We start from the raw sequence: 13,587 nt of genomic DNA, 5'->3' as shown, positions 1-13,587 counted from the left end.
TTTTGATGTAGTCTCCCTTCTGTTTTTTTGCTTATTTCTCCCCCCTTCCTCAAGGATGATGCAAAACTTTTGGCCATATATGTGTATGTTTTCCATTTCTAATAGCTCCTGATTAGAAAATCTGCTTCACCTGCTGCTGTGAAGCTATAGATGAATGCATGAGAAACTAAGAGAACCCCCTGAATGTGTGTGCACTGGATTCTTCTATAGATGAATGCATGAGAAACTAGGAGGACCCCCAGTATGTGTGTGTGCACTGGATTCTTCTATAGATGAATGCATGAGAAACTAGGAGGACCCCCAGTATGTGTGTGTGCACTGGATTCTTCTATAGATGAATGCATGAGAAACTAGGAGGACCTCCTGTATGTGTGTGTGCACTGGATTCTTATATAGATGAATGCATGAGAAACTAGGAGGACCCCCTGTATGTGTGTGTGCACTGGATTCTTTTGAAAGCTTGATTTACAGACATACAAAGGGGCTTGCTGGTCCAGTGGTTAAAGAAAGGGGCTTGTTACCAGGAGGTTCAAATCCCGGCTCAGCCACTGACTCCCTGTGTGTGACCCTGAGCAAGTCACTTAACCTCCTTGTGCTCCATCCTTCGGATGAGACGTAAAACAAACAAGGTCCTATTGTAATTGTTGTTGGTGCATAGTTCACCCCCATGTCTCTGTAAGTCGCTTTGGATAAAAGTGTCTGCTTAGTGACTAAATAATAATAATAATAATAATAATAATAATAATAATAATAATAATAATAATAATAATAATAATAATATACAACAACACAAATCTTGCTTGAAGTTGAACTCCACTTTATTTTGAAATATATTTCAAGGAATTTGAAAGCATGAGCATAACGTTATAGAAGCAGGAAGCACAGAAGCAAGGTTTATCGAACGATTCATTTTACACAGAAAAAAAAAATACATATTCAGCACATCATCAAGTTGGTTAACATGAATCCCACACCTTATTTAATTAGCAAAACATTAACAGAAAAGATATCTTGGTGTCCAGCATGCAAAATCACTACCAGAATTAGGCTACAGCTTTAAGTAAAATGATTCTCTGCTGTGTTAAAGTGTTAATGACATTCAGAGTATAAAATATATGATGCATTAAAAGAATAGCTTTCATTATTGCCAACAGATCCTACAAAGCACACTCAGTGTTGCACAGTATAATTATGCTGACATGTTTTGTAAAAGCTTTATATGGTCATAGTATACATTAAAAAACATACAGTTTATATTATTTGTGTGCTACAAATTGCCAATAGAAGTAATTTTTGCTTTTTTTGTTCCAATCACCAATTAATCAGACAACTAAAGATTCTTTATTATTATTATTATTATTATTATTATTATTAATAATAATAATAATAATAATAATAATAGAAACATAATTTTTATATCCAGGAGAATATATATATATATATATATATATATATATATATATATATATATATAAATCCCATGGAACATACAGGGTTGTTTTGAATTTCCTTTCACATGGTACTCAGTTCAAAACAGAGTCTAATGCTGGGGGGCAAACTCCAGTTCACAAGGGCCACAGGGTCTTCTGGTTTTCGTTCCAATTTAATCTCTCAATTAAGTTAATTGATCTATTCTTTTGTAGAATTGGACAGGTGTCATATATTTCAAGGTCTTTTATAGTTGATGACTTAAGAAATGCGCTTGATTCAGGATTCATGGTACACGGCCTGTGAAACATTTGGAGGCCTGGAGAGAGAAGTGTTAAATGTGTCCAATGAATCAAATAATTAGATTGATTAAGTAATTGAGAGCTCGGGTGGAATGAAAGTCAGAAGACCCTGCGTCCCTCCAGGAGCTGAATTTGACCCCCCTGCTCTAATCACTTGCTTTGTCAGTCCTGAAACTTGTTCTTTGATTCAGTTGCTGTTCCAGCATGACATTCAGGAGGATTTTGACACTTTTTAGCTTTTATTTACTTCATGTTAAACAACTCATTTATACTCTTCAGTGCTTGTTCCTTTGTTATCTTTCTCCATTCTGCTGGGATGTCAGCAGGATTTGCCTCATACTCCACTGCAAATTCTTCATTAAATGTAGTCAGCACGTACTTCCAGTAGTCAGAGGCTTCAATACTGGGATCCGGGGCAATGTTCCAGTCAGGGTAGAATTTCCGATAGTCTTTATAGGGATGGTACTCCCACTCTGTGTCACTATTCCTGAATCTCCTTTCACTGAATACATCAGACGTGCACACACTCTCGGTTAGTTTCTCGTTGGTTACATATCTGTACATACCCAGCCCTTGTGGTCGATGCACTGATGCGTGGTGTTCTTTGTGGTTCTTGCCTCCTGCCTCACAGGGGACCTTGCAGAACGGACACAGCTTTCCACAACCAAACACCTTTCTGAACAGCTCGTGCTGCGGCTTGAATGGCAGGTTGATAAGTTTCTTCTGTATATAACACCTTTGAGAAAATTCGGCACTTAGAGATGTCTTCATTTGTTCAAGGTAATATTGAAGATGCCCAACGAACTCCTTCATGCTGGCTTTGTCTTGGATAAGTTTTAATCCAAGATCATCTGTGGAAATCACAATATCGCTACTCAGAATACTGCAGACATTTTCAACAAACCCCGATATGGTTTTGCTATCGCGTGTCGAGGTTCCCTCGTTTTCTGCCCTTTTAACTGCTGCTTGTATTTTCTCAGTTATGGCTTCGAGACGTTTCAGTTCTAAACCTGAAAGGGCGTTGAATTTAAAAAACTCAAGAATACAATCAAATATCCACTTCTTGACAAAATCACTGTAGTTTCTAATGTATGACACATAGTTTTTGCATTTGTTGTCTTTCAGTAACTGCTTCAGAATTGAATGCTGGAAATATGACCTGGTGCTGTATTTCACAGAGTCTGCACCAGTCAGCATTGCATCTACAATATCTATCCCAAGGGCTTTGTTGACATATTCCCTCACTGCAGGCTTGAGACAGCGCTCAGTGAATTCTTCAGCCTTCTTTCGGCTTTGATGTTTCTCATGCTAAAGATCTATGAAATCAGAACAGTACTGCGGCCTGGATTTTTCCAGATGTTTCAGGGGGCTGTTGAACTTAATAAAATCTTCGTGCATCTGTTGAAATTCCCTGGCCGCAAACCCACAGACGTGCAGCTTCAGATCAACTTCAAACGGTGTGTTCAGATTCTTAATTTCCTTCAGCTTGCCGTCTATCATTTCCAACAGCTCTCTGGTGTAGGTCTCATGGTAGTCAGTTGTAGTGTGTTTTCTGTCAGATACAAACTGGCTGCTCTCTGTTATTACACATTGTGCTATATCAGTTGCTTCCTCCTTTTTGAACTTTTGCGCAGTTATGCCCATAGGATCAGTTATGTGTTTCTTTAACCAGCTACGTTCAAAGTATTTGTCGTTGACTGTAAACGAGGTCACTCCATATTTAGTCAAATCGCTGGCCTGATTTATCACCATCTTAACTCCACCTCCATGTCTATCTAATTGCTTTCTCAATTGATTAAAAACATCTAAAACAATGTTTCGCTTCTCTAAACCTTTAAGGTCCAGACTCCTCGCTGTCTCATCCCACATCTTTTCAAATTCCTTTTTCAGCTGGTCCTCAGATAAATCCTCATTTCTTTCCCTGCAGTCTCCAAGCAGTTTCAACACTTTTTCTTCTAATATTGCTTTATGCTTTTCATTGACATCGTGGACCTTTTTCATTCCCTTTTGAAAATCAATAGCTGCTGTCAACTTGTTTGTCACAGAGTTTTTAATTTCAATCCTAAGAGTTTTGATGCTCATCTCAAAGGTTGCTCTGTAGCTTTCTACAAGGTTAACACGTCCATCCTTACTTTCATAGTATTTAGTCAATTTATCCAGAGTTGTATTTTCTTGTGATTCCAGCTCATCTTGTAATCTGTTGAGAAACTCATCAAGGTTTGAGGACTGGTTTTTGGTATTTGAAATTTTTGTCTTAGCTTTCTCCAGCCAGTTGTACATGTTCTTTTGGAAGTCCCATTCCCATTTACCATATTCAACACACAGATTATTGTAAGCCTCAGCCACTAGACTATTTCTGAAGCTGAAGATGAAGTTCTCATATTTAACAGCTTTCCACAAACTCCCCACCCACTCCAGGAACTCTGTAACTGGTGCAGGAGGTTTTTGCTTGTTGGCGTTTTTCAAAACCTCAATCAAGCTCTTCTTGAGCTCATACACAGTCTCACTGTAGCCGGTGTTCACTGGAGCCATTGGAGGGTTACCATGCCACAGGCCTGGGATGTACCAGTTATTTTTCTCTGGATCATACTCCATAATATCAGTGAATTTTCTGTCAATATCCTGCTTCTCCATTCTGGAAGCTGCCTGTGTCATCTCATTCAGTTGTTCTAGAAGCATTTTCCTGTCCCGCATGTTTTTGTCATGAGCAGACACGTCCCCCACATTCTGGTGCACAAACTGACATTTTGGTTTCTTTCCCACTTTGTCCATTCTAAGAAAGGCGTGCACCACGATCTGTAGGATATCCTTCATCTCTGTGGAGTTCTCCATTGCAATGTTTATTATGGTGATGTCACTCAATCCAATGACCAGTGTTGCAAGCTCATTGTCATGTTCATAGCTGTCTTCTAGTTGTGCCAGTTCTGGAGATTTGAGACCTTCAGTGTCAATTACCAAGATAAAATCACAGTTCAGCTCTTCTTTAAGATCCTCTTTGACTCTTATTAACAGCATAAAGGCTCCTCTTGTGCATCTGCCACTGCTAACTGCAAACTGAACCCCAAACATTGTGTTGAGGAGGGTAGACTTCCCAGTGCTTTGAACTCCCAACACCGTTACAACCAGCAGCCTGCTATTGTGTTGTTTTTTCCTATGGAGCTCATTCAGAACATCAGACACCCACCTCAGAGGGATATTTGATGCTTCTCCATCCACCAGCTCAAGAGGGAAGCCATCCAACAGCAGATCTGCCCCCAAACTTGGAAGATCTTGAAATTGCCGACGAAATGCTTTATTTGGAGGAAGAGAGCATTCTGCTTCATAAAGCTGCCCCATCTCACGCATGAAATGTTCCATTCCTAAAGAGCTGTTTGATATTTGTCTATCCAGGGCTGCAATTATCTCTTTGTTCTCCGACAACTTGCAACACTTTTCTTTGTATTTATCACGAAGACCGGAAAGTTTCTTTCGTGCCGTAACATCCAAGTTTATCCTCATCCACTTTAGAAAATAGGATCGTTCTACTTTGCTTTCAGTGGATATGGCAGCGATGAAACACTGCATTGCTTCAGACAAATCATAACTACTTTGTTGTTGTCTCAGTTTCTGTTTTTCACTTTGCAGACTGGCTTTATATTCTTCAATAGGCTGGTCTCCTGCCTTCTGTAGTCTGCACTCCTCCTTTTCTATTTTAGCCAGCTCCTTCCAAAGCTTCCCTTGCAATGGCAACTGTTCCTCTTTATATAGCACCACATCGTCAATTCTAGATGTGATTTCTGCAGCACTTCTCTTAGCGTTCTGACATTCAGTGCAGTCTTCATCTACACGAATCCCCAATTCATGTGCTACAGTTGACATGCCTTCAATGGTCATTTTGTATTGACAGTTTTCCATGATGTCCTTCATAGTTAAGCTCAGTTTTGACACGAAGTCTGCATCATTGGTCTGCTGTTTCTTAAATAGGATCTGACTAACACTTAATTTTAATTTTGATGCCAAGTCTTTCAGAGAGTTTATGTTTTTCTCTGTCTTATTCGGAAAATTTGCAACCAAAAACAATTGGGCTTTAATATCTCCTGCAGAGGACAAGAGATTGCACTCGCTCTCCGCAATACTGTCAAAAAATATGAAGACTGCCGAGGATGTTTGACATAAAATGGAAAACTGTTTCTGAAAGGAAAGAAGATCTCCACGAAGGTTGGCAACAGCTACAGGTTCTGGAAAGATGTCCAAGTTTTTCTTTCCACAAGGAAGGTACCAGACTATTTCCACTAGACCGTTTGCAATTCTCCGTGGAACATTTCCACATTCCATATCACGATGGATAAAGACATCATGGTACTGCTGGGGGTTGCTGAGAACCTGATTCAGAATCTGAGACTTTGATAAACTGCATTCGCCCAGTCTGACAAAAGAGATCATTGGCATGGCAGTGCTGACTATACTGTCTTCTACAAACCCTTTTGAGTCGGCTAATGAACAGGGTCTAAACTTCTTCACAATGTCTCGCATGGCCCACAGCATTAATGCACACTGATTGGTGCTGCAGTCAGGGAGCAAGAGAGGTATAGCAAACTGGCACATCGACATTTTTGACATCATTTCCTGCTGCAGGAAGCTATCTGAGCACAGAAAGAGTGCTGCTAAGAGATCAAGTGGATTGATTATATTTGTGTCTTGACCATCATTACTACCAATAAGTTCAAGAACACTATCAAGGTCTTGCAATGCGGAGTCTGTATCTGCCTCAGCAGCACTGCACTTGGTACTCCGAGCTGTTACATTTACCATCATGAGTCTTTTAAAAAAGCACCAGGGAAGTTTTTTCAGTGACTGAATCGGTTCATCTGTAATACTCTCTGTACCGATCTCAAGGACAGTACTCAATGTAATCTTGCCTGGGAAGTAGTTCTTCAGTCCCAGCCTGCACAGCAAATCTTCTAGATGTGTTTCTGAAATGGAAGCAGTAACAGGTATGCATTTAGCTTAAGTACTTAAGATGGCTTCCCATGTACCCGCATGGACCTCTCAGAACTACATTTCCCATCATCCTCCTGCTCACATATGTAACTATGATCGATTCACCAGTGAGCAGGAGGAGAATGGGAAATGTAGTTCTGAGTGGTCCATGCGGGTACATGGGAAGCCATCTTGAGGCCGGGAATGCAATTAAAAAATTTTAAAAAAGTGGTCAAAATGTAAAAAAAAAAAATGAAAACAATACACACACCTTACGTAAACATTTGTAGCAACACATGAGAACATGTAACATAATAAAATAAAAAGATCCTCAAGTACCCTTTAAACTCAACTGCAAAGCAATAACCCCTCTAGCACTACTGTATGAGAGCTTATGTCTGTCCTTGAGAATCACAATCTTTAAAAAGAGATCAGAACAAATCCAGGTGTAATTGTCTCTGTTTCTGCTGATTAAATAGAGCCCACTGGGTTTACTGCAGCATGTAACCACTCTATACTGAGTCAGTATGTTGTAGGATATACTGATTTTACAATCCCTGTTGAAGTCTGTCAGTTCCACTGTTATATACAGTGCCGTGAAAAAGTATTTGCCCCATGTCTGATTTTCTGCATTTTTGCACATTTTTCACATTGTATTTGGTCAGATTTTTTGTGGGTTGTAGTATATAGAGAGAGTCTGAGAGAAAAAATGACACCAAAGTTTGGTGCTTCTTTCATTTGTTTGGTGTGCAAGGTAATCAAACATGAAATCTTCAGGTTTGAAAAAGTTATTACCCCCCCCCCCCAGTTAACTCAATAATTAGGGTCAGCTGTTTGAGTACTTTGATTAACAACCAGGCCTGATTTGGGCCAGCCCTGCCCAATATAAATCTGACTAACTTTAGCCCTTACCATCAGAGTGAAGTTGTCAGCACACAGATTCTAGAGGCACATCATGCCACGAACAAAAGAAATTCCTGAAGACCTCTGGAAAAAAGTTTTTAATGCCTATCAGTCTGGAAAAGGTTACAAAGCCATTTCTAAGGCTCTGGGGCACCACCGAACCACAATCAGAGCCATATTGTCCAAATGGAGAAAGTTTGGGACAGTAGTGAATCTTCCCAGGAGTGGCCGTCCTGCCAAAATCTCTCCAAGAGTAAGGCGTAAAATCGTCCAGGAAGTCACAAAGAACCCTAGAATAACATCCAGGGATTTGCAGGCCTCACTCGCCTCGGCTAAGGTCAGTGTTCATGACTCCACCATCAGAAAGACACTGGGCAAAAATGGGATTCATGGCAGAGTAGCAAGGCGGAAACCATTGCTCACTAAGAAGAACATGAATGCTCGTCTCAAGTTTGCCAAAAAGCACCTAGATGATCCACAAGAGTTCTATGGACAGATGAGTCAAAAATGGAACTCTTTGGCCGACATGGGCCCCGTTATGTCTGCCGAAAACCAAACACTGCATTCCACAGTAAGAACCTCATACCAATGGTCAAGCATGGTGGTGGTAGTGTCATGGTTTGGGGACGCTTTGCCATCATTGAAGGAACCACGAATTCTGCTCTGTATCAGAGAATTCTACAGGAGAATGTCAGGCCATCCGTCCCTGAGCTGAAGCTGAAGCGCAGCTGGGTCATGCAGCAAGACAATGATCCGAAACACACAAGCAAGTCTACATCCGAATGGTTGAAGAACAAGAAATTTTAAGTTTTGGAATGACCTACTCAAAGTCAAGACCTAAACCCCATTAAGATGTTGTGGCAGGACCTGAAACAAGCAGTTCATGCTCGAAAACCCACTAATGTCACTGATGCAGTTCTGCATGGAGGAGTGGGCCAAAATTCCACCATGGCGCTGTGAGAGTGTAATCAATAACCACAGGAAGTGTTTGGTTGCAGTTATTGCTGCTAAAGGTGGCATAACCAGTTTTTGAGTCTAAGGGGGCGATTATTTTTTCGCATGGGGGCATTGGGTGTTGCACAACTTTCTTTAATAAATAAATGAAATATGCATCAAATTTTTGTGTTACTTGTTCACTCACAGTCCCTTTTATCTAATATTAGGTTTTGGTTGAAGATCTGGAGGCTGTGTGGTCCAGTGGTTAAAGAAAATGGCTTGTAACCAGGAGTTCCCCGGCTCAAATCCCACCTCAGCCACTGACTCATTGTGTGACCCTGAGCAAGTCACTTAACCTCCTTGTGCTCCGTCTTTCGGGTGAGACGTAGCTGTAAGTGACTCTGCAGCTGATGCATAGTTCACACACCCTAGTCTCTGTAAGTAGCCTTCAATAAAGGTGTCTGCTAAATAATAATAATAATAATCTGATAACATTCAGTGTCAAAAATATGCAAAAATGCAGAAAATCAGACAAATACTTTTTCACGGCACTGTAATAGTGTTCAACTGTTGTATAAAATACAAGACATTGGTCTACTTGAGCTGGAATGAGACAATAAGGAAGTAGAGATAATCTATGAAGCTAATACCCCAAATTGTAGAGAACTTATCCTTACTTGTACAGACAGATGTTGAAACAGGCATGCTCTGGGTCCCATTCTCCAGCACTGTGGTGACTGTGAAGCTGTACTCTCTCCCAGGCCTCAGCTTAGAGATGAGAGTGGAATTGCAGGGTGTAGTGATGGAAAGAGTGTTGTCCTTGACAGAGCTTGAACAGGTGATTTTAAAACTGTGAGGGATCTCGTCTATACCAGTAGGACTGCACCAGCTCAGAGAGACAGAGTCGCTTCCTACTAAGTTTATCTTTATCTTTCCAGGAGGGAACGGTTCTGGAAGAGAAAAGAGAATTGATGTAATGACAAAGTAATGTAGAACCACAGAGTTACAATCACCAAACCTCCGAACTGACCGCTCTAGCGAACACCCCACTTTCAACCGGAAGAATGCAATCACTCAGCCATGCGTGCAATGCACCCTGATAGGTGCTCCTATAAGCAGTGTGCTGGTCATGGAGAAGGCAAAATTACTGAACCAACAAATGCATCCGGACAAAGGTGAGGCAGATCTCAAAGCAACATGGGCAATTTTACAAGGAATATTTTTGTTTTAAATAAAGCACAGTTTTTTTGTTTTCAAAGCCAAATTAGGCTGAATGACTGAGCAAGCTGCATGGGGCAGCAGTGTGGAGTAGTGGTTAGGGCTCTGGACTCTTGACCAGAGGGTTGTGGGTTCAATCCCTGGTGGGGACACTTCTGTTGTACCCTTGAGCAAGGTACTTTACCTAAATTGCTCCAGTAAAAACCCAACTGTATACATGGATAATTGTATGTAAAATAATGTGATATCTTGTAACAATTGTAAGTCGCCCTGGATAAGGGCGTCTGCTAAGAAATAAATAATAATAATAATAATAATAATAATGAGTACATTTAAAAAAAAAAAGTTCTCCTGGACGTTTAAATCTGTGTTTTTGCTACAGTTACGATTTCAATGGTAGCTTAAATTTATCCTTATTCTATTTATATTATCATTTGAAAGACTAGAACCAACCATAACAATATGAGTATTGCATTACTGTGCGGCATCCTTGTATGATACTCCAGATTGAGGGTGTCGATAGCAGGTGTGCACGTTTATTAAAACCATTGAAAACTCACATTCACAGTTACAGACATTTCAGACTTACGACAACATCCATTCCCAAGGGGTTTGTAACTCTGAGGTTCTACTGTAGATTGAGAGACTAATATTCAGAAGAAGAGTTGTAAATAAATAATTATTACTGGTGCAGACAGCTGCTGAAACAGGCGTGCTCTGGGTCCCATTCTCCAGCACTGTGGTGACTGTGAAGCTGTACTCTCTCCCAGGCCTCAGCTTAGAGATGAGAGTGGAATTGGAGGATGCAGTGATGGAAAGAGTGTTGTCCTTGACAGAGCTTGAATAGGTGATTTTGAAACTGTATGGGATCTTGTCCATACCAGCAGGAGTGCCCCAGCTCAGAGAGACAGAGTTGCTTCCCACTGAGTCTATCTCTATCTCTCCAGGAGGAGACAGTTCTGGAAGAGAAAAGAGAACTGATGTAACGTCAAAGTAGATTGAGAGACTAATATTCAGAAGAAGAGTTGTAAATAAATAATTCTTACTTGTACAGGGAAATCTTGAAGCAGTCATGTTCTGGATCCCTTGCCCAATAGAGGTGACAGGCGAGGTGTCTGCTGGACCCTCAGGGCAGTCCTGGTCTTGAGGATTTGGGATGATGGGTGTAGCGTCCAGAGTTCTCTTTGATCTGGGCACTTCTCTGGTGTCCTCAGCAAATTGAGTGATTTGGCTGACCTGCGTTTTCTTCATTTCTACCTGGAGTTCAGCCTCTTGAGCCCTCTCACCTGGCACCTGGCTCTTCTCTGATGACATCTCCGAGGTTCCTGCAGAAGGATATTTCACAGTGACTGAATTACAGGCAAGTCTTGCATCTGATGCAAGAGTAAAATCTAGTGCATTACTTGCAGTAACAACCTATGGCAGGATTTTTGAGTGAGGGCAGTTAAGAAATCAGAGGACTAAATGCAGTTAAAACTACAGACACAGGAGTTTGTCCTTAGTGGTAATACTATACATTAATAGTGGATTGAAACAGTTTCACGCAAACCTGATTTAAACAAATTTTGTATACAAATCCTGACTTCCAACGTTATGGCGAGGGCTCATTAGTTATTAACACACTGCAATATTGAAAACAACAAGTCTCTTATATATGGACCTTCTTATTGTTCATTTTAAGGTGCTAGAAATTTCAATATGACAATGCAGAACCTAACCTGGTTGCAGAACCTGGATTGTAGGTGAACATTCTTAGACTGTATAAAAGGGTTAGGCATAGGATGATTGCTGTCATTACCAAGAAGTCAATATGGGAAAAAGTAAAGAGCTATCTGAAGACCTTAGGCAGAAAATGATTTATTATCATAAAGCTGGAGAAGGATAAAAAATATTTCCAAGCATTTGAGTATCCCAATTTCAACTATTGTTTCTATTAACAAGAAGTACAAAACTCATGGTACTGTCACAACGCTCCCTCGGTCTGGAAGAAAGAAGGTTCTTTCACCAAGAACAAGCAGAAGAATTGTGAGGAAGGTTAATAACAATCCGAGATTGACTGCCAAAGATATGAATTGACTGCAAGTGGGACTGGGGTTTCCATTTCAGCCATAGGTCGAGTATTGCATGGTGAAGGTCTCAATGGTCGCAGTCCAAGGAAAAAGCCAGTCTTAGGAAAACATCAAAGTTTAAAGTTTCCAAAACAGAATATGGATGATGGATATGAGTTCTGGTCATAGGTTTTGTGGAGTGATGAAACAAAAGTTGAGCTGTTTTATCACGCTGATAGTCGTTACGTTTGGAGAAAGCCTGGTGAGGCGTACAAAGAAAAGAACACCATACATAAGAACATAAGAAAGTTTCCAAACGAGAGGAGACCATTCAGCCCATCTTGCTCGTTTGGTTGTTAGTAGCTTATTGATCCCAGAATCTCATCAAGCAGCTTCTTGAAGGATCCCAGGGTGTCAGCTTCACAACATTACTGGGGAGTTGGCTCCAGACCCTCACAATTCTCTGTGTAAAAAAGTGCCTCCTATTTTCTGTTCTGAAAGCCCATTTATCTAATCTCCATTTGTTCGGCTCAGTTTCAGGTATTTGGTTAGCTATTCACTGCAGCGTTGCTATAGGTGCCACAGCAATGAATAGCAAGCTGGAAACACAAATAGCAAGATGGTCAAGAAGTAGGCAGTGTAAATACCCTGGCAGAACTAAGACTGCCCTAGATCAAAGATTATATATATTATATATATATATATATATATATATATATATATATATATATATATATATATATACAGACGTGCTCAAATTTGTTGGTACCCCTCCACAAAAAACGAAGAATGCACAATTTTCTCTGAAATAACTTGAAACTGACAAAAGTAATTGGCATCCACCATTGTTTATTCCATATTTAATAGAAATCAGACTTTGCTTTTGATTTTTTATTCAACATAATATTGTAAATAAGAAAACAAATGAAAATGGCATGGACAAAAATGATGGGACCGCTAACCTAATATTTTGTTGCACAACCTTTAGAGGCAATCACTGCAATCAAACATTTTCTGTAGCTCTCAATGAGACTTCTGCACCTGTTAACAGGTAGTTTGGCCCACTCTTCCTGAGCAAACTGCTCCAGCTGTCTCAGGTTTGATGGGTGCCTTCTCCAGACTGCAAGTTTCAGCTCTTTCCATAGATGTTCGATAGGATTCAGATCAGGACTCATAGAAGGCCACTTCAGAATAGTCCAATGTTTTGTTCTTATCCATTCTTGGGTGCTTTTAGCTGTGTGTTTTGGGTCATTATCCTGTTGGAGGACCCATGACCTGCGACTGAGACAGAGCTTTCTGACACTGGGCGGTACGTTTTGCTCCAGAATGCCTTGATAGTCTTGAGATTTCATTGTGCCCTGCACAGATTCAAGGCACCCTGTGCCAGGCGCAGCAAAGCAGCCCCAAAACATAACCGAGCCTCCTCCATGTTTCACTGTAGGTATGGTGTTCTTTTCTTTGAAAGCTTCATTTTTTCGTCTGTGAACATAGAGCTGATGTGACTTGCCAAAAAGCTCCAGTTTTGACTCATCTGTCCAAAGGACATTCTCCCAGAAGGATTGTGGCTTGTCAATATGCATTTTAGCAAATTCCAGTCTGGCTTTTTTATGTTTTTCTTTCAAAAGTGGAGTCCTCCTGGGTCTTCTTCCATGGAGCCCACTTTTGCTCAAAAAGTGACAGATGGTGCGATCAGAAACTGACGTACCTTCACCTTGGAGTTCAGCTTGTATCTCTTTGGCAGTTATCCTTGGTTCTTTTTCTACCATTCGCACTATCCTTCTGTTCAATCTGGG

General features: G+C 40.6%; 2 protein-coding genes across 2 annotated transcripts in view; both read right to left on the bottom strand.

Moving 5' to 3' along the window:
* The window catches only part of LOC117966563 (uncharacterized), a 90,658-nt gene extending 79,625 nt beyond the window's left edge, over nucleotides 1–11,033 (bottom strand). Inside the window, exon 1 of the mRNA XM_059016893.1 lies at nucleotides 10,983–11,033. The gene's annotated coding sequence lies outside the window, so the exon portion shown is untranslated. The remainder of the gene's footprint in view (nucleotides 1–10,982) is intronic.
* LOC131723268 (up-regulator of cell proliferation-like) lies at nucleotides 1,670–9,308 on the bottom strand. The gene is given in 2 exon segments (XM_059016891.1): nucleotides 1,670–6,682; nucleotides 9,206–9,308. Coding segments are annotated over 2 exon segments (4,737 nt in total). The 5' UTR covers nucleotides 9,234–9,308; the 3' UTR covers nucleotides 1,670–1,973.
* Nucleotides 11,034–13,587: the final 2,554 nt, after the last annotated feature.

Source organism: Acipenser ruthenus, chromosome 54 (genome assembly GCF_902713425.1).
Source record: "Acipenser ruthenus chromosome 54, fAciRut3.2 maternal haplotype, whole genome shotgun sequence".
In the NCBI taxonomy this organism is placed as follows: domain Eukaryota; kingdom Metazoa; phylum Chordata; class Actinopteri; order Acipenseriformes; family Acipenseridae; genus Acipenser; species Acipenser ruthenus.
This window is presented reverse-complemented; position numbering and strand designations above follow the sequence as displayed.